The sequence below is a fragment of the Pungitius pungitius genome, chromosome 15 (genome assembly GCF_949316345.1).
Source record: "Pungitius pungitius chromosome 15, fPunPun2.1, whole genome shotgun sequence".
Lineage (NCBI taxonomy): Eukaryota > Metazoa > Chordata > Actinopteri > Perciformes > Gasterosteidae > Pungitius > Pungitius pungitius.
In genome coordinates this window covers 1545096-1566538 of record NC_084914.1, presented here as the reverse complement: position 1 = coordinate 1566538, position 21443 = coordinate 1545096, and the positions used below count along the sequence as shown (strand labels likewise).

The following is a 21443-nucleotide window of genomic DNA, read 5'->3' as shown; positions in this document are numbered from 1 at the left end:
GTCTGTTCATGACAGATAAACATCTTTTGGGCTTCACTTTGACAACAGACCCCCAGAGAGGGGATCGGACACAAAGAAATCCTGAATTAGTTGTAACGAATACTTTTACATTTTAATTTTAATGTTAATGTGTTTAATTAGCCGATCTTGACACAAAGAAGTCATAAAGAAGATTAAATGTCATTTAGCTGATGCTTTTATCCAAATTGACTCATGACCCATGCGTTACATTTTGCCTGGGGAGCAATTAGGGGTCAGGTGACTTGCTCAGGAACACTTCCACATGGCACATGGGGCAGCCGGGATTCGAAAACTATATATATTAAATGTATAAAAACGGATATTATTTCTTGTGTGTGCTAATTTGCATATATATATATATATATATATATATATATATATATATATATGCAAATTAGCACACACAAGAAATAATATCCGTATATATATATATATATATATATATGCAAATTAGCACACACAAGAAATAATATCCTTTCATTGTCTTTTGTTAGTAATCAACATGTTTGTACATATTAGTTTTAACCTGTTGCCTCCCCTTAATTTGGCCCAAAATGACAGAAAAACATTATATTGATTAAAATTATTGATGCATTGTTATAATTACTTTTACACAGACAGGAAGCTAAATCTATGCTAATACATCATTTTAGTATATTTACCAGCTGATTGTGAAGTGACTTACTAATATTGTCAAATAAATGTAGTATAGGAGTAAAACTTACTTCAAACTGTAGTTGAGAAGAAGTATTTATGTTAAGTACTTAAATAGATGCTAGCTAGCAGCTAAAGCTCCCTGCAGTTAGCTAGCTAACGTTTGTAAATGAGGTTGTAAAATGTTGTTTAAAACACTTAAAGATTCCTCTGACTTCAACAATCATGTGACAGCCGTCCTCCAGTTAGTGGGATGCAAAGTGTAATTCAGTAGAAACTTTCCTGGTTTAAACTTGTTTTAACGTATCAGACCGCTTAATATTAAAGTATAACAATAAAGATTTTGTATGAGTTGAAGTTGATGAAACCAGTTTAGAGTTAGTCGCACAATGTGCACAATAAAAAACACAATTACACATCAAAGGACACGATTTCATAAACAAATGATTTATTAATAATTTCATAACTTTTCAATAATTCACCTTATTACAACAGAACAACACACATGGAATAGAATTGTTCAATTATTCAAACTTTCAAATTTCTATTAATTCTATTAATATATAAACTGGGTGCTATATGTATCTCAGATTTTTATGAACAAATATTATATTATGGAAGTTTTCATGATAGAAAAGCAACAAACTGACATATTCAGGTTTGATAAATACAGATCAAATAGAGCAGAATTTGACTTTGAGGATAATGTTTACAGCAGTAAATCTTGGTTTTGAATCTTGGTCACATGAACTTCTCTTAGTTTAAAGAGTTCAAACCTCTCGGTCTGCAGCTCTGCTTTCCACTTTCACATTTCTCTCTTTCAAGAAGTGATGAAATGTTTTTTTGGTCTTGATGGAATCATTTTGGTCATTTGATTGTTTCTATATACTCAGTTCTTCAGAGTTTTTCTCCTCGTTCTACTTTAGCCAAGATCACTGCATTTTGTCTGATGGTCGTGAGGGACTCAACTCGTTTCTTCCAGCCTGGCTCAGCTGAAGCTTTCTCTCCCTCAATGAGCATGTCGATGTACTCTGGAGTGGAGAGAGGATTTGGCTTCAGAGCGATCTCTTTCAGTCTGTTTAGAGACTGGGCAGATGTCTTCATCAACTTCTCCACGTCCATCTGGACACAAGCATGATCAGCATTTAGTTTTCCAATCAGTTCTTGGACCGGAGCTTTAGCGTCTATGGCTACCTGGTACTTTTTTTTCAGCTCGTCTATTGTTTGTTCAACTTCAACTTCTTTATAGATCCATTTGTACATCTGATTGAAATGATTATTCCAGTAGCATTTACCTGGGCACTCTGTACAGAATCCATCTGATCCCATTGCACAGCATTGATTTTTATCACTATCATTTGGAATGCCACAATTATCATGGCAGGTAACGCTACACACCTGACAGTTGGTGAGGAAAATACCTGTTCCAGAAATCTTTTCTTGAAAAGGCTTGTTGACCTTGGTTTTAAACACAAAGTCCTTATTTCTGGTGATCTCTGCCTCGTGTGTGTCAAGTTTCTCCTTTGTCTCTCTAATCTGCTCAAGCTTAGCTAACCCAAGTTTAACCTGCTTCTGCAAATTTTCGATAGAATTCTCGAGCTGCTTTCTCTCCCTGAGGACCTCCTTGGTCAATGTCAGGCTTTTGGTTTCAATGATATTCAAAGCAACAAAGAACCTCTTCATGCTTTTTGACCCCATCTTCCAAAACATTTCATCAAAGCCATCTTCATCTTCGTCTGCTGCAGATGTTTGGTTGTCTGCAAACAAGGCTGAATTGTTGAATTTGAAGTGTATGGGCAGCCCTTTCTCTTTGGGACACGGGACCTCTGCAGCATTGATCGCCTCTAGAACCGGAGGTCTCTGGCCATCAGCAAATGTCACCAGAATGCGGATGTTTTCTGCCACGTCTTTGCCAAAGATCGAGAGCACAGAATCAAACACATATTTCTGTGATGGCGTGAGTCGGGCTAAAGAAGCCTGAGCTACGAAGCACACGGCGTCGATCTCACTGACCCCGTGCTCAGCAGAGAAGAGGTTACGAAGCTGCTCTGTGATCTCTCGGTCTCTCTCTATGCCTCTGGTATCTCCAAAACCTGGAGTGTCAACGATGGTCAGAGAGCAATCGATTGCAAAGTCTTTGTTGTGGTGGATTGTGTACACAGTGACTTCAGAGGTCTGGCTCTCAGCTTGTGATTTGCTAACACCGTCATCGACTATCTGGAACCGAAATGAATCCTCCCATTTCACACCCAGAATGTAGTTGATCATCCCGTGGATGAGGGTCGACTTCCCGGCACCAGTCGCTCCGAGGACCATTATGGTGCGATTGGACTTAACCACTTTGGGCTCTTTCCCATAACAAAAATGTTTGCATCCTGTTATATTGATTTTTTCCTCCTTCAGAGGAACTTTATAAATGGATAGAGACCCTTCCTGTTTGAGCAGTGTACTTTTCCCTTTAACGGCATCAGCAAGCCGTTTGGGGCGACTGACTAAATCAATCCCAGCATTGATTAAATTCATTTCAAATGTGACGATTCCAGGACCAGCCCTCTGAAAGCTACAGCTTGTCTTCTGCTCTTGAAGTGAAAGAAGTTCTCGGGTCCAGATCTGCAAAATGTGACAAATATGAATCATCTGTCTTCTGCATTAAAACTGTTCCAGAATCAGATTTCTATGAGCATATTGTTTATATTTTGATTCTTGACATATATATGTATGTCAAGAATCAATATTCATGTCATGGTTCATCTTTTCCTTTTAAATACATTGTTGGACTGATTTAGATCAGAGTAATGTTGCCATGAAACACCAGGGATCAGGGATTCAGGGATGAGCAAACCATCCGCTCTCTTAACGGTTTAGCAGAACAGCTTCGCGTGCTCACATGTGTACGCGCACGTGTCTTCCTGCGTCCGTCGGGGCGACAGCGCCGTGCGAAACGTAACGTGGAGCCTTTAATACCGGAGGGAAACACTGACCTAAATGAATAGAAATAGAAGCTAGATGCTAACTAGCCGCTGGAGCTACACACGCGGTAAGCTATCGTTAGCTACATGACGGAGTCATCACAGTGTGTAAATAAAGTTTTTCAATTGGCTGACCCACTGAAGTCTGCGTCGCGTTTCAGAACCGGTACCAATATGGCACCGTTTCCGCTGTTACACCGAAATCTGTGACCCATCAGAAACTGACCGCAGAGGGCGCTGTTTCACATCGTCTGCTCGTGCGTGCTAGACAACGGAGGGCGAAGAAGAGCGCCTACGCAAACGGCGTAAACGTTAATACACTACGTCCACGGATGAAAGCATCATATTGTAGTGTTAAGAAAAGAAAGAACAAAATATTTAATGGACCAGCACATTGGCCAAGTTGTCAGAATGTGTGACCCCAATGTAACTGCTTAATAAAGGAGTTAAACTTCAAAATATTGTTTGGGGTTGTTATTTCATCTCTTCACATCACTCTGGACACATATTTTCTTATTTGGAGTCTTCACAGAGCCAGTAGCTCAGAGGTCACCATATCTGACAAGTAGCAGCCGTCAGAATGTGTGACCCCACTGTATGCTGAATTATTTAGTCAAACTTCAGTAGGTTAAAATCGGAATATGAAATGACAATAAATTGTGTCCAGAGTGATGTGAAGAGATGAAATAACAACCCCAAACAATGTTTTGAAATTTGACTCATTTATTCATTTGTTCTTTCTTTTCTTAACACAACAATATGATGCTTTCATCCGTGGACGTAGTGTATTAACGTTTACGCCGTTTGCGTAGGCGCTCTTCCTCGCCCTCCATTGTTTAGAACGCACGAGCAGACGATGTGAAACAATTCAATTCAATTCAATTCATTTTATTTTGTATAGCCCAAAATCGCAAATTACAAATTTGCCTCGGAGGGCTTTACAGTCTGTACACATGCAACATCCTCTGTCCCGAAACCCTCACATCGGCACAGGAAAAACTCCCCAAAATATGAAAAAACCCTTCAATGGGGAAAAAAGGGAAGAAACCTTAGGGAGAACGTCAGAGGAGGGATCCCTCTCCCGGGATGGACAGACTGCAATGGATGTCATGTGTACAGAATCAACAATGTAAAAGATGTACAATACATTACATTTCTCTAACTGAAATGATACAAGTAATTGCAAGTAGCAGAAGAGGTGTACGGCAGGACCACTGCAGGGACAACCTCCATCAGATCGAACCACCATCCACAGAGGCTTCTGTGGGGAGGGAGAGCAGAGCAGAGCGCCCTCTGCAGTCACAGTTTCTGATGGGTCACAGATTTCGGTGTAACACCGGGACCCAACCCTGAGCATCCTGTTGGACTCAAACAGACCAGAGCGTTACTCACCTCTCAGTTTGTCTCCAACCGCCAGAGGAGGAAGAATTCTGCTTCTCTGTAGCTCCTGTGAGACCAACTGTGCACACACATACACACACACACACACACACACACGCACGCACACACACACACACACACGCACACGTGGGACCGTAAAAAAAAAAACCCAGATTGAAAATGTGGAAAGTATGAAACACTTTCAAGCTGTCCACAAAGATATGTCACCTGTCACCACGATATCTCCCGATCGTAATTATGAATGGTGCATATTAAAATACACACTAAAAAACACACTAAACATCTCTTCACTGGGTGTCCATGTAGGAAGGTTATGTTGATAAGACACAATAAAGTTGCTTTTCTGATATTGTGGGACGGCGAATAACAAGAGAAACACCAGATTTAAAGCAGTCAAAGAGTTTGTATTTTCTCTAAAATGGATTAAAGAAACATGAACACAGATCAAATCATGCAGCTTTGTTCATAAATCATAGAAACATAAAACGGGTCTAAAGCACATCTTACCTCTCAGTGAGTCTCTGAGGCAGGAAGAGTTCTTCTGCTGCTTTTATTTATACACACACACACACACACACACACACACACACACACACACCTTCAATAAGTCAGACCATTTCCATGAAACGCTAACCAGTAAAAATGAAAGCAAAAGTAAATCTGTTGCATGGTTGCTTCCTATAAAACAGATTTATATATTGAGATAATTATATTAATAAAGATAGATATGAAACATGTTGACAAGATATTCTATAACATCCCTAAGGTTATGTATACTGAAGATGCAGTACACACACATATATATATATATGTGTATGTACTACAGGTTGATTGTATAGAGCACACTCATAACCAAACACATATTACACTCTCCAACATCTAATAGATGGAAACATCAAGAATCAATGATTAGAATATCAAATACATTCTACTTTAATGTGGAGTTTAAAATCATTATATGTCATAGATATTTCATACTTCCACTGGAACTACTTTCCACCAGATGCCACGTGCATTTTTAGTGTCCTTCCACCTTTGTACTGACCATAAAGGTTTTACACCCTCCCCCCCCCCCCCCCCTTCCCCCCTTCCCCGTTCCCCCCCACACCACCGTGTTCATTCTGCAAACCAGCCTGACTTCCCCGAAGTCAGGCTGGTTCTCTGTGGGCGTGTCCCTTTCAGAGGAGATATAAGAGGTGGAGGCACTGCGGCGCCTCACAGGATCCACACACTTCTACTGTGAGTACACTCATGCTCGTATTTTGTTAACGTGTGAACCAATGACTTAAATCAGTGGTTCTCAACTGGTTTTTAGTTTGTCGCGGGCCGTTGCATGGAAAAATCAAAATGTAAAAAAATTCATGTGAATTTATGAAGGGACTTTTTCTAATGCAGCGGAGTGTCGGGTTCTTTTCCGGCTCGTCTGTCCATGTTTTCAGTTTTCACGCTCGCACCCCCCCCCCCCCCCCCCCCCCGTTGACGTCGACATCGCTAGCACCCCCCCCCACCCCCTCCCCCGTTGACAGATCGATTTGGTGGGTCCCGGAGCCAGACCAGTTGCGAACCACTGACTTAAATGACATTAATGGTGGTGAAACTGAACATCCTGTGAATACTTTTACATTACATGTCATTTAGCTGACGCTTGGTGGCTTAAAGCAATATTGGTCACCCATTAAAGTCACAATATAAAGAAAAGAAAAGAAAGAAAAGGTTTATTTCTGGGTTTTCCCCCAAAAGCTGCACGTTGTTACTGAGAGGACCGATCAGCAGGTGAGTCACATGATGCACTGACACTGTGTGTTTGCTCATGGGCAGACGGGGAGATGGAACCAGCAGCCAGCAGCGCGATGGAGGTGGCAGCGCTCGGCCGCCCCTTCAGCCTCGGGATGCTTTACGACTGCAGAAAGGATTCACTGATCCCTGGTAAGGATTTACATGTGTGTGTGTGTGTGTGTGTATATATATTTATATGTGTATACATGTGTATGTGTGTATATGAACTGTCTGCAGTATTTTGGACACAACTCAATCAATTCATTGACAAGCTGTGTCCAGACTTTGGACTTGTACTGTGTTTTAAAATCTCAGTCATTGTATAAATTCAGTGTGCAAACAGTTGAGAAAAACTGTAACTGTAAAGGGAAATCTCATTTTCATGAGTCAAAATCCATTTTTAACCCGAGATTCCCGTTATTTGGTACAAAAGGATCCAGAACAGTAAAACCAGAGCAAAGAGCACTAAACATATAAGTCATAAATGCCTCTTACCTTCAAAGTTTCTAACACGATAAAAAGCAATTAATTAATCATTTAACGTGTTTGAAGTCCTAACAATGTCCCACATTTAGTAGGACATTTTCAAACCACGTTCTTTTGGGGACACAGTGGTGTCCTCTGCCGACTGTGTGCTGCGCAGGGTAACGTTAGATGTTGATATGGAAGTAGCATAGCAGCTAACTTAGCCTAGCAGCTAGCTTAGCATAGCGGCGCTTTAAGTGGTCTAATTGCCACTCGTCCCCCTTCTGTTGCACACACAGAGTAGTTCCTCTGCACAGTTGTAAGTCGCTCTGTTTGTCTTACCTCCATGATGATCTAACTGACTGCAGCTAGCAGGGGTTTTGTTTCCGGGGTCAGCGCTGTTTACTTCCGGTCAACATTACGTTAACTGCGTTACTGTAACATATTTTGTCGCATTAATCCCGGCCACATTAATTGAATTAATTAACGCGTTATGTTGACAGCCCTAGTTTGGAATAGTCTCAATGTAATTTATAAATGTAAAAGAATGTGTGTGTATATATATGACTAACCTCGTCATTTTTTGGGCAGGTATGACACTTTGGGACTGTGATGATTTGGGAAAAGATACAAGAGAAAGACAACAAGCAAGCAGTGACTTTGAGATAGTTGCATCTGAATCTATTGCAGATAAATCTGCAGCGCTGAAAGTTGAAGCATCACTGAAGGCCAGTTTCCTGTGTGGACTGGTGAAGGTCGAAGGATCGGCCAAATACCTGAATGATCACAAGAAATCCAGAAACCAGGCCAGAGTAACACTGAACTACAAAGCTACCACAAAGTTCCAGGAACTGTCCATGAACCATCTTGGAAGAGGAAATATGAAACATCAGTACATCTTTGACAAAGGATTAGCAACCCATGTAGTCACAGGGATTCTTTATGGGGCACAAGCCTTCTTCGTCTTTGACCGTGAGGTGTCTGAAAATGAAAATCATCAAGACATTCAGGGTAACTTAAAGGTCATGATCGATAAGTTCCCCAGCATCAAGATAGAAGGTGAAGGTTCCCTGAAGATGGAAGAAAAGGACAAAGAGAAAGTTGACAAATTCTCCTGCAAATTCCACGGAGACTTTTCCCTTAAAGAGAACCCTGTGTCCTTCAGTGAGGCAGTAAAAGTCTACCAGAGTCTACCAGGACTGTTGGGAGCCAACGGAGAGAACGCCGTACCAATGACGGTTTGGCTGCTGCCGCTGTCAAGTCTAGATTCTTCTGCTGCTAAACTCGTTCGTCAGATAAGCATTCGGTTAGTTCAGGAATCCCAGAGCGTCCTCGAGGACTTCAGTGAGCTGGAAATGAGGTGCAACGATGCGTTGAACAACACCACTGCACAGAAGTTCCCACAGATTGGCAGAAAGATCAAAACATTTAAAGAGATGTGCTCTGAGTCCAGACTGGAACTCCAACAAACTTTGGCAAGGAAACTTCCATCAATCCGAGGAGGAGGAGAAGAGGAATCTGTGCTCATTGACATCCTGAAGAAAAGACATTCTTCTCCTTTCAACAGCAAAAAGCTCAACGAGTGGATTGAATGCAAAGAGAGAGAAATCCACATGTTGAAGTCTTTCACCAACATGATGAAAAACACAAAGATCGTTCCATCTCGAAATGATCTTGATGGAGAAATTCTCCGTTCAGAACATGTGATGTGCTTTGTCTTCACCTCACTAGGAAGTCCTGAATCGTACCTCTCAACTTTATCAAGCTACTTAAGACAAACAGAAGAAAACCCTCAAGATGTACACACTCAAGATTTAGAAGAGGAACAATGGTTCCTTTCCAACAAAGCAGCAGATACATTGAGGATGAAAGTGAAGCTGTTCAGTGATTTTGCAGAGGCCAACAAGGAGAACGAGAACATCAAGTTCTTCACCTTGGGATTAGCAAATGAGGAACAGAAAGGTTCAAGCATCTACCTTTATAAAGGCGGCTTTTCTATCAGTGAGAACTTTGAGCCTACTTCAAAGCCTGAAGCGTTAACAGTAAGCGACATAAACCACAACAGTGTGACACTGAAGGTGTCTCCACCCAGATCTGGAGCAGAAAACATCACCTCCTACTGTGTTGAGTACAGTGTCAGTGGAGAAGATGGATGGAAACAGAAGGCAGCATCCAGAGATGAAGAAGTCCCAGTGAGCGGTCTGAGTCCTAACACAGAGTATGTGTTCAGATGCAGAGCGGTGACCTCAGCAGGTGTTGGACCAGCCAATGACCTCAGTGGTTCCATTAGGACCTTACCCTGCAGCCCTCCTGGGAAACCTCAAGTTGAACCCAATTCAACAGAGGTATCAGTCAGCTGGGAGAAGCCTGCTGAGCTCGGACAAGATGTCCGCATTCTGGGCTACATGGTGGAGTACGCCGAGACAAAAGACGGGGTGAAAGAGGACGATCTCCAGTGGAAACAAATGATGTCAACGGCTGAAAAGGCCGTCATTTCAGGACTTCAGGCAGAGACAGAATATGTTGTCAGGGTCCGATGTGATTGTGGAGCAGCCGACAGAAGCAAACAAAGCCTCACTGTTAAAGTCTGCACTACAAAACGGGAATTTGCACGTCTTGCAGAATACCTGAAACACATTAGCAAGAGAACTTCTGACTCTCCCTCAGTCTACAAACTACCTCTGACAGAAGAAGATGTGGACATAGACGGATGCCGGTACTATGCCTTTGGCAAAGAAAGCATGAGGCAAAATCGTACAATAATGCTGCTTGGAGCGACAGGATCAGGGAAGTCTACTCTGATCAATGGGATGATCAACTACCTCGTTGGTGTGGAGTGGAAGGACGCCTTCAGATTTCACATGGTTGAAGAGGATCAGTCCAGATCTCAAGCTGAAAGCCAGACCTCTGAGGTCACCGTCTACAAAATCAACCACCAGGAGGGATTTAAAATCCCTTTCTCTCTGATCGTGGTGGACACACCGGGGTTCGGGGATACAAGAGGAATAGCGAGAGACAAGGAGATCACCGAGCAAATCAGGAGGCTTTTCACCTCCACCGATGGAGTCAGTGAGATCGACGCCGTGTGCTTCGTGACTCAGGCGTCTCTCGCGCGACTAACCGCCACCCAGCGTTACGTCTTTGATTCTGTGCTCGCCATCTTTGGCAAAGACGTGGCGGAGAACATCGAGATGCTGGTGACCTTTGCAGATGGCAAGCAGCCGCCAGTCCTTGAGGCGATCAACCTCTCTGGGGTCCCGTGTCCCAAGAACGAGATGGGGCTTCCGGTTCACTTCAAGTTCAACAACTCGGCCTTGTTTGCAGACAAGAGGAGCAGCGCTGATCTGGATGCTGATGATGGGGACGATGACTTTGACCAAATGTTTTGGAACATGGGCGCAAAAAGCATGGAGAGGTTCTTCTTGGCTTTAAATAACATGACAACCAAAAGCCTGCTGATGACTAAAGAGGTTCTCAGAGAACGGAAGTGCCTCGAAACCGCCGTCGAAGGTTTGCAACCACAAGTTAAAGCTGGATTGGCAAAACTGGAAGAAATCAAGTTGACCAAAGAAAAGATCAAAGAGCACGAAACAGTGATGACGTCAAATGAGAACTTTGAGATCGAGGTGGAGGTTATTAAACCGGTCAAAAAAGTGCTCACACAGAAAGGAGAGTTCATTACAAACTGCCAGAAGTGTTCCATCACGTGCCACTACCCGTGTGCGATAGCTGCTGACAGTCAGAAGCATGGGTGTGCAGCGATGGATCCGTCCGGGATGTGTACCGTCTGCCCGGGGAGATGCGTCTGGAGTGTGCACTTCAACCAGAAGTACAGCTGGGACTACGTCACAGTGAAAGAGAAGCAGACGCTGCACGAGCTGAAGGACAAGTACAAAAGAGCGACGGAGGAGAAGATGACTGTGCAGGACCTGATCGAGAGGCAGGAAGAGGAGATCGCTCAGCTTCAGGACATGATAGTGTCCCTCATGGACCAGTCCTCTCAGTCCATAACCCGCCTGCAGGAGATCGCCCTGAGACCCAACCCGCTCACCACTCCGGAGTACATCGACATGTTGATCGAGGGGGAGCGGTCCGAGGCCAAGCCGGGGCACCGGGCTCGGATCCAGTCTTTGATGGCGATGAAGGACAAAGCCCAAATCATCTCCAAAGTGTCCAAACGACAGAAACTCAGCAGGACGGAGGAGGAGCGGCACAAAGAGAAGCAGGAAAGGAATGAGAAAAAGGGTTGGGTCGAGAAACTGACAAATTTCTTTGGTTTTTAGGGGATGTGACCTGGTGTGGTTGTCATGACGACCCAATGAAAAATAAATCAGAAATCAAAGCACAGATGAGCCATCGAATCATCATTTTGAACATTTCTCAATTTCACTTTATTGTTGTGATGGCTAACTAGCTAGCCAGTTAGCATAAACGTTCTTGTTTTTCTCTTTTTTACGTAATTGAAATGTACGTTTAATGCTTTTCTGGTTAAAGCTGGTAACTGATGTTCTGGTTAGTTGAGCTTCAGTGGCTCATTAAATTAACAATAAGGATTTTAATCAGACAGACTGAAAACCAACCCTCATGAAATGAATACGTTGAAAATAATAATATATCTATTTTGGACCCATGGTGCACTTGGTGGTTTTTGTCTTTAAAGCTTCTTGCAGCCAAATTTTATTTTAAATTCTAGAAAATACATCTTTATTTAAATGTGGGTGTGAAAGCGCTGATACGAGGCCTTGTAGTAAATATGCTCATTCATACTAAAATATAATCATTACATTGTGATGTGATAATAAATTAGATGTACTTGTAAATGTGTTTTGTTCATGTCTCATTGTGTTTGTTTTTCTCCTTCCATCAACAAACCATCCAGGTTTCTACCCGAGTTAAACTTACCTGTCGGTTTGAGTTCAACTTTAAACGCTGTTCAGTAAAATGTGAAGCTTTAGTTTTTAAACCTCATTATGTAATGGTCATGTGTGTATTTATATTATTTAAATACATTAACTAAGCCGTTATTTATACTTCTAGATGAACCCACTAAAGTTACATAAATATAGAAATACACAAGAACATGATGAACTTTGAACTTAAGAAAAAGCAGAAGTTGAGTGTCTCTGAAATTACTTTTGTATATAAAATGTTTACCTCTGAAGCTAAACATACTTGCGTACTTTTACCTCATGTAATATGTTTTATGAACAATATGCTTGTAGAAGATCAGGAACGTTTTATTACAGACGTAAAAGAAATGTGACTCAAAGTTCTGATTTCAGCTTCTTTAATCTGAAAAAACAAAAACATCTCATTTTTCTTAGTCACATCTCAGGATCCATCCCATAATAAGAGGATGTTAGACGGTCTCAAGGTGAATACGATTCATTAAATGAGGGAACATCTTGAGGAATAAAACATTCCCTACTTAAGGATTTTTAACAAAATGTTTCAGAATTAAGCTTTTTGTTTAAAAGGTGATCTTTTATCACAGTTTAACTTTTGAGTTTGTTCTTGAAGGGAATTTGACACAAAAGATATTAAACCATATTCACATTTATATTATGTTACTAAATCATACAACACGTTTAGTCCGTGTTCCCTTTTCACAGAAGTTAAAGTCAATAAAAACACTGAATGGTTCCTGTTGCATTGTGGGACGTCTTCGTGGTCGAAGGTCTCATTTCGCACAGATTCATACATTTTACATTTAGACAAAACATCAAAGAACTTCGTCCTTCATATTTGGTTTGTAGTAACAGACTCACCAAGCAGCTGCATACAGTATTGTACATTATTATTATACACAGTATTGTACATTGATACACAGTGAAGTTCACGTCTCAACTTTTTTTGTAGATTCTCTTTTAAGGCATAAAGCAAAACAACATCAGAGGAAACTTAAAAAAGAAACAGGAAAGCAGTGAGAAGCGAAAGATGAAGGAGACACTAGAACTAACGGTTCCCTTTTAGACGCCATCATTTGTTCTTGTTTCCAAACATCGTCTTTGGCTTCTTTTCCTCCTCCAGTCGGGTCAAATGTCACAGAGAGGTCAAAGGTCGCCCAGGATACAACTCGAGTAGTGAAGCAGATTTTACTTTTTATCAGACAGAACGACATTAAGAGTTTATGACGGGAAATCAGCTGCGTTAGCGGTGCTCCGTAGCTAACGGGATGCTAACGGAGACGCTAACGGAGACGCTGGGTTCCTCTCGCTGAGGATTTAATGAAGGGGGAAGATCGGCTTCTAGTTCTTCACTTCAGAAACATCCAAACGATGCATTCAAGGAATGTCAGACATTGAGGCACTTTGTTGAACCCTTTGGACCTCCTGAGGACGTTAGATGTTCCCTCCTGCAGGTTTATCATGACATCCGTCTGCTTTTAGTCTCCACCTCCAGTCACCGGTTTTATTAACATAGAAGTGACCTCGAGCCCTCTCGTTAAATCTATTCCTCATAATTAACTATTCAAGCCGGTACAGAAGGAACTTTTTAAATGTGATGGTTGCTGGACGGCTTTCTACTTGAGGTTCTGTGAACACTGAGCCCCTCGAATCAAGAGAATTATCATAAAATCAGCCGATGGAATGATGGAAAAAAGAAAATCTGAATCAAACGATGGAAAACAAAAGCTTTCGTGCTGCTTTCAGGGCGGAATTAATTTGTGGGAAATATGAAACACTGACAGGCGTTTTTTTTTTTTTACTAAAGTACTTTAACACATGGCCGAGTCAGCGCGTTGTCACGGTAACGTCACATGTCTGTTTGACCCGATGATGCTTCAGAGCCGCGGGGGACACAAACTGAGCAACAAATACAAATAAAGAGGATGAAACCAGCCTGGGGGGGGGGGCTCTCCTTCAGTAGCCCAGGTCCAGCTGGATCTTGTGCTCAAAGATGGCGATCAGCAGCATGATGCAGAAGCCCAGCAGGATGCCGGCGTTCTGCAGCAGGAAGAAGCCGCAGTGGCTGAAGCCGTGGTCGCCGGCGTCGTTGTGCAGCATCTCGGGCACCTGGGGGAGGAAAGAGGAGGCGCGTGACGTCAGGGCGCTCTGTGATTGGTCCGCTTACAGCCGTCATTTCATAACTCCAGAGGAGGCGCGTGTGTACGGATGAGGGGACGCGCTCGTAGTGACGTCACCCATTTGAAGCCCTGCCGCCATCTTGTTTTTCTTGCAAATGGTTAACAGGAAGTGATAGAGGTCACATCACTGGTTAGAGGTGGGGATGCAGGAGGTGGGGGGGGCAACTTCTGTTCACCGGTTGCATAGAAACCACAATAGCAACGGCAACGCGGCGTCTGACGAGGTAACGAGCCGTTGAAACGTTGTGTGACATCATCACACGGTGTCTCTGCAGAGGAGGGCAGCGACCACAAGAGGTCAGACTGAGACGGGAGCTCGGCTTTAGGAACGCGTTGTGTGCAGGTTAACAGGAGTTCAGCCTGTGTGTGTGTGTGTGTGTGTGTGCGTGAGAAGAGGCCAGCTGGAGATGAAGCTCTGAGGCCTGACACCTGTTGAGTGGAACAGATGCTGCTGACTGGACGAGGACTTCTGCTGACTCTTTGCACGCCGCGTTCAGGGGTTAATGAATGACTTCTGTACTGTGGGAAACACTTCTGATGGTGGATTTATCCCGACCAGCACAGATTAGACATCCACTTTGCTTTTTTAAATGCATTCAACATGATTTAATTTAGTTTCTCAAAGAAAAAAGTATTTAACAAGATCTAATTTGAACCCATCATGAAGAGCTTGTGGACCACTATTAGCATTGGCGAGCTAACAGCTAACCAGCTCTCCTCCTGATGATGATTTCAACACAGACTCATCAGGGATGAGGTAAACATTCAACCAGGTGAGCAGCTCGAGTCTGCACACGCTCAGTGGAGACTCTGAAGTGTTGTTGTGACGTGTGAGGGGCCGATGAGCGTTTTGCTGACTCACCATGTCCACCAGAGCCACGTACATGAAGAGTCCGGCCGTGAGGGCGAATATCCACATGCAGACGTTCTCTGCGTAGTGTCCGATCAGGATGCCGATCACCACGCCCAGGTAGGCCATCATGGCCGACAGCACGTTGTAGAGGATGGCCTGACGCACCGTCATGCCGGCCTTCAGCAGCACCGCAAAGTCACCTGGGAAACAGAGTCATGAATCAGAGGACTTCTACTTCATGAGGCTCTTAAGAACATGCTCCACCAGTGCAGATGAACGTGTGTGTGAGAGAGATAGAAGGTCTCACCCAACTCGTGAGGAAGCTCGTGGCAGAAAACCGCCACAGAGGTGCTGAGGCCGCTGGACAGACCCTCAGTGAAGGCAGCTCCTGTGGAGCAGACCCCCGTCATGACACCATCAGACCACACGTCATACGAGACACCAGCAGAGGGGCAGGTGACATCCCAAAGCGTTCGGTTTCTTAAAGCAAGCACCCCCCCCCCCATCATCCAAACCCCTCCCCGAGGTGCAGCACTCACCGATGGCCAGGCCGTCGCTGAAGTTGTGCAGCCCGTCCCCCATGATGACCATCCAGGCCAGCGTGGCCACGCCGGCCTGCTGGAAGTGCTCCTCTGAGTAGGAGTGGGAGTGGCTGTGCGGGTGGTGGTTCTGGGAGTGGTGGTGGTGCAGGATGTGGTGGTAGTCGTGGTGGTGGTGGTGCATGCTGTCGGCCGGGCCCACCGTGTCGTGGAAGTGGGAGTGGCATTTGTTCTCGCAGTCCTCCGCGGTGTAGGCGGCGTCCCCCTCCGCGCCGCCGTACCCCTGCGGCGAGACCACGGACACCTGCGGCGCCAACATGGACTGCTCCTCCTCCGCCACGCCGCCGCGCTCGCCAAATACGCCGCCGCCGTTGGTCTCCACGTCTGACACAGAATGGACTTATTTATTCCTATGGAAAGCTTTATTTGTTACATTAGTAACACTTTTTTATATATTGAATAAAATATCATTTTTAAGCTTCGTTATGATGAGTTCGAGGACTGTTGTGTAGTTTGTTTGTTACAGCACTGATTGGGATAAAATGTGGAGAACTCGTCGTTCCTCGCCTCACCTTCGCTCGGCTTCAGGTCGTTCTCCTCCAGAGCGAGCTGCTTCTCCGGATCCGCTTTGTCCTTCTGGATCTGTTTGGGGACAGAAGGACAGAAACGTCTCGTCTGAGGAGGAACGAAGCAGCACAGCGATGAGCCGCGTTTCTACGGCGTAGTAAAACCATCAAGAGCGCCTCATTGTTAAGATGAAAATAGTGTGAACTTCACACATCCTGACGTGGCTCCTAAAGCCGTGTAGAAATGACCTCTGACCTTCTGCTTCTTGTCCTTGTACATCTTCCCCAGCGTCAGGAAGTGCTCGATGAGAAACATGACGTAGACGCCGCTCAGCGCCGTCAGCCCCTTCCACACGGCGTCCAGGTTCTCCTCCTGCTCCTCGTGGAGGTGATCTCCTCCCGCCTCCATCCCAGAGTCCTGGTGATGATGATGGTGGCCCCCCAGGGACTGAAGCCCGAGAGGAACATATAAATCACACGTATTACTTTTGAGTAGGTGACCCTTTGACCCTTTGACCTTTTATTGGGTTTAAAATGTAAAGAAAACATGCTTTTGCATCCTGAAAGGATTAAACCCCCCCGACCTGTGATGAAGAGGAAGCGGACTCACGTGTGGGATGAGATGAAGGAAGGCGTCTCCACTCAGCGTCCCGACCGCCAGCGCCACCAGGAAGCTGAGGAGGAACTTGAAGAAGACCCTGTTTATGAGCGGGATGAGGACCACGCCGGCGAGCGACAGCAGGCTGATGACGGTGATGGAGAGGAACCCGCCGACCCACGCTGCAACGCACAAATCAAACGCACCCCCCGACTGAGACTCCTCCGGGAGGAAAAGAACACAAGAACTCTCCAATCACAGATGGGGGCTTCCGCCGGCTCACCGATGGTGATGTTTCTGACTCCGCCTCCACCGGAGTGCTCGCCGTAGTCCGAGTGGTTGCGATCAACGTGGTCTGAAACTGAGGAAATGACAATCAATCCCACCTCTCATGATACATGAGGGTGTCCCAGATCCACAAGGCTCCGCTTCACACAAAGGTGTTGGACAGAGAGGGACCAAGGGGAGGACCAGGGGACCAAGGGGAGGACCAGGGGACCAAGGGGAGGACCAGGGGACCAAGGGGAGGACCAGGGGACCAAGGGGAGGACCGGGGGACCAAAGGGAGGACCGGGGGACCAAGGGGAGGACCGGGGGACCAAGGGGAGGACCGGGGGACCACGGGGAGGACCGGGGGACCAAGGGGAGGACCGGGGGACCAAGGGGAGGACCGGGGGACCAAGGGGAGGACCGGGGGACCAAGGGGAGGACCGGGGGACCACGGGGAGGACCGGGGGACCAAGGGGAGGACCGGGGGACCAAGGGGAGGACCAGGGGACCAAGGGGAGGACCGGGGGACCACGGGGAGGACCGGGGGACCAAGGGGAGGACCGGGGGACCAAAGGGAGGACCGGGGGACCAAGGGGAGGACCGGGGGACCAAGGGGAGGACCGGGGGACCAAGGGGAGGACCGGGGGACCAAGGGGAGGACCGGGGGACCAAGGGGAGGACCGGGGGACCAAGGGGAGGACCGGGGGACCAAGGGGAGGACCGGGGGACCAAGGGGAGGACCAGGGGACCAAGGAGAGGACCAGGGGACCACGGGGAGGACCGGGGGACCAAGGGGAGGACCAGGGGACCAAGGAGAGGACCGGGGGACCAAAGGGAGGACCGGGGGACCAAGGGGAGGACCGGGGGACCAAGGGGAGGACCAGGGGACCAAAGGGAGGACCAGGGGACCAAAGGGAGGACCAGGGGACCAAGGAGAGGACCGGGGGACCAAGGGGAGGACCAGGGGACCAAAGGGAGGACCAGGGGACCACGGGGAGGACCAGGGGACCAAGGGGAGGACCAGGGGACCAAGGAGAGGACCAGGGGACCAAGGAGAGGACCAGGGGACCAAGGGGAGGACCGGGGGACCAAGGGGAGGACCAGGGGACCAAAGGGAGGACCAGGGGACCAAGGGGAGGACCAGGGGACCAAGGGGAGGATCGGGGGACCAAGGAGAGGACCAGGGGACCAAAGGGCAAACTGCTAACATGGGCTTCCACTCAAAAGAAGCGCAGGTACCTCTGGGGGGGGCGGCGCGGTGCACGATGCACGCCCCTCCGTCGATCTGTCGGAGGAGGGCGGGGCAGAGGACGCTGAAGTCGGCGAGCGTCACGTCCCCCTCCCGAGACATCCCGTGCGACCAGAGGATGCCGGAGGCGTTCTGACACTGGAGACAAAAGACGACAAAAGGACTGAGGAGACAGCGAGCATTTGGCATTTGGGTTTTTTAAGAGAATTGAAAGTAGAAAACACCCAAACACGGACAACATGGTACCTCCACACCGCCCACACTTTGGTTCTGGTTCCCCCAGCTGACTGCGCCTGCCTGAGTCCGGCCCGCAGACGCCCTGACGCTGCCCCCTCCTCGCTCGTCCGCTTCGTTCGATCTGGCCATCAGCTGGGCGCCGTACGCCGCCGTGGCTCCGCCCCCCTGCGAGGCCCTGTCGGGATGCCGGCTGTCCTGGTCTTTGGAGACCTCGGGGGTCTTCGGCAGCTTCCCGTGCGGTGAAGGTTCAGCATGTTTCTGGGGGTGCGAGTCGTTGTGGTGGCCTCCCTGGTGATGATGATGATGATGGTGATGGTGGTGGTGGTGGTGGTGGCCCGGTTGCTCGTGATGTTGCACCTTAACGGTCCTGATGCGATCCAAGCCCACGTTCTGTAGGAGACGCTTCAGACCGGCCAGAGAGATGGTTCCGTTCTCTCCGTATCTGTTGAGACGAGAATCATCGGCATGTGAACGGAATCCCTGCAGCACCTCCATTCAAAAAAAGGGCTTTCAATATTTAAAAAATAAAAATCACCAAGCAAAAATGTGTTTTCCTATCAGTTGTAAAATAAATCCTTTAAAAAAACAGTTTTGTGGAATCCAAGCTGGAAACGTTCCCTTCTTGAGGATTTGATCCTTCAGCTTCTAACCCCTGAGCTCACCTGTTGAACAGGGCCTCCAGGTGTGTCCTCTGGCTGCGCTCCGCCAGCTGGGAGTCGATCACAGAGGACAGCGAACGCACCGCGGGGTCCGTCCCCGGCGGTGCGTCCGGACCGGAAGTCCCGCCTCCAGCGGACAGACCGACGGCGACGAGCAACAGCAACGTCAACATGGTCTCTGGAAGAATCCGTCAACAAAGACACGACATTGATAGTAAATGTACAAATATTTGGGGCTGAAGCAGTTTGTCTGCGAGTCAACTTCCGCCCAAACAATAACTGCTTTTCTGCGTTTTATATCAAAGTAAACAATCAACAACACGCCGAGCGAAAACAACAATTACTGAATTTTATTAAATGATTGTGTTGGCAATTGTTTTACCAATGATTTTCTGTTGAATTCATATAAATACGTTTTGTTTTGGTAGCACTTTTACTAGCAATTGAGTATTTGTACAACGTTGTATTGCTACGTTTACTTCAGTAAAAATGAACGTAGTACTTCCACTTGTAGTCAATTAAGGAGGAATGAAAGCAATTAAATATCAGCAAAACACGATTAAAACATCAGCCTCAGAATTATAGATTAGATTAATACAGATAACAACGTTTGGATTATAACCAGGATTTTAAGAAAATAAAACAAGAAAGTGTATAAGTTTAACTAGATTGTGTCAAAGAAAACACATTTCATTACGTACAGCTTCGAGGTACTTGTAATTATATTTACTCTGTACAATACTCCACCACGTGGCACGAGTTAGTACTTTTACTTACCTACTTGACAGCTGTAGGCAGATTAAAGCTCTAATGTGCAGTTATTATAAAGTACATATAAGCGCTTATGAAGGTCGTTTGACACGTGATGTTACATTGTTTCGCTGACGTCATTGTAATGGCACCATTACTCGCTACATGTCGAACCCGCCCGGTTCTGGTCTGGTGGACGCGGGGCTCTCGGGTGCTGAGCCGAGTTGAATAAGAACGGAAAGGTTTACAGGGGGAGTCCCGTCCTGTGGAGGCGGGGGGGTTGGTCAACGGCGTCCGGCTCAAGCTACAGCTAGCTGACAGGCTAGCTAGCTGACAGGCTAGCTTAACCCAGCCACCAGCGCGTCCCGCCCGGCGCGTGAGGCCCGGGAACAACTCACGCCGGGTCCTCGCCGCCCCGGTGTGTTAGCCCGGTTAGCTGCGCTGCTAGCCGGCCCACAAGAAGGGCCCGAACTTTAGCCAGATAATATCACGTTATAATGAAACGAATACGAGTACTTCTTCTCTTCGTGTGTGTCTGCCTAAGATCCGCAGAGGGAGAAACAAAAAAAACCTCGTTGGAAGTAAACAGAAACACGTTGGTGCCTCGGTGCCGTGTGCACAAAAAGAGATGGCGAACCCGGAAGCGCGCAACCGGACACATTATCACAACAACAACAAACAACCGCGCTTTAACGCGTGGACACGACTTACGGTTGACGTAGCGGGGTGTGTTTTATTATCCGTTGATGGGAGAACGGTTCCCGGTAATGTACGGCCCGGTTAAAGAATGAATGGAGAACGTGTGTGCCTCCTTCAGGGGCCGCCGGAAATATGAGTGACCAACCAATTACACAGCGACAGAGGTGAGAGCGAGAGGGGAGGGGGGAGAGCGAGAGGAGAGGGGGGGGGCGATCACCTCCTCGGGTGTCTGGTAAAATAAGTACTCCGATCCTCTTCTGCTGTAAAAGTGTTAGTGTTAATAAAGTGTTAATAATGCTGCATTTAAAAATTTACATAAATAGAAGTATTCAGGTCCTATCAGCTAAATAAAGTAACATAATTGACAGTAGTGCTGTAAAACGTCTTATGCATTAATGTGCATGTTTCTTACTGCTGTGGATACTTTTAACTCATTAAAGCTGAAAAACAACTCTGCAGCAGTAGAACAAGACGTCTTTACTTTCCCAGGCGGACGCGAAGGCGTCGCATGCTGAGACGCTGTGGAGGACAGCGGTGAAGCACGTGACTGAGCCTCGGCATCATGAGACCCTGGGAAAGAGGAAGGGACATGAGCAGTCCGAGCACTACATTACACTCCCATTACACTCCCATTACACTCTCATTACACG

The 21443-nt window shown here is 46.4% G+C and overlaps 3 protein-coding genes across 4 annotated transcripts; 1 reads left to right on the top strand and 2 right to left on the bottom strand.

The window, feature by feature from the left end:
* Positions 1 to 1123: 1123 nt before the first annotated feature.
* si:ch73-170d6.2 (uncharacterized) lies at positions 1124 to 5629 on the bottom strand. The gene is made up of 3 exons (XM_062557771.1): positions 5553 to 5629; positions 5037 to 5103; positions 1124 to 3285 (listed from the first exon to the last, which is right to left on the bottom strand). Exon 3 carries the CDS (start codon positions 3196 to 3198, stop codon positions 1573 to 1575), a length of 1626 nt encoding a protein of 541 aa, XP_062413755.1. The 5' UTR covers positions 3199 to 3285; positions 5037 to 5103; positions 5553 to 5629; the 3' UTR covers positions 1124 to 1572.
* A 578-nt stretch (positions 5630 to 6207) lies between these two features.
* Positions 6208 to 12110, top strand: LOC119209001 (uncharacterized). The gene is made up of 3 exons (XM_037457896.2): positions 6208 to 6284; positions 6864 to 6971; positions 7878 to 12110. Exons 2-3 carry the CDS (start codon positions 6872 to 6874, stop codon positions 11567 to 11569), a joined length of 3792 nt encoding a protein of 1263 aa, XP_037313793.2. The 5' UTR covers positions 6208 to 6284; positions 6864 to 6871; the 3' UTR covers positions 11570 to 12110.
* Positions 12111 to 12556: 446 nt separating this feature from the next.
* Positions 12557 to 20906, bottom strand: slc39a6 (solute carrier family 39 member 6). 2 transcript variants are annotated; one of them, XM_037457928.2, is made up of 12 exons: positions 20806 to 20906; positions 19348 to 19522; positions 18695 to 19127; positions 18439 to 18586; positions 17213 to 17290; positions 16942 to 17111; positions 16588 to 16779; positions 16338 to 16407; positions 15766 to 16149; positions 15534 to 15614; positions 15236 to 15426; positions 12557 to 14302 (listed from the first exon to the last, which is right to left on the bottom strand). In XM_037457928.2, the coding sequence occupies exons 2-12, from the start codon at positions 19515 to 19517 to the stop codon at positions 14150 to 14152; spliced, it is 2070 nt and encodes a 689-aa protein (XP_037313825.2). In that variant the 5' UTR covers positions 19518 to 19522; positions 20806 to 20906; the 3' UTR covers positions 12557 to 14149. The 2 variants fall into 2 exon arrangements, with proteins under 2 accessions (XP_037313825.2, XP_037313826.2); XM_037457929.2 differs by lacking the exon at positions 20806 to 20906 and adding an exon at positions 20122 to 20772.
* Positions 20907 to 21443: the final 537 nt, after the last annotated feature.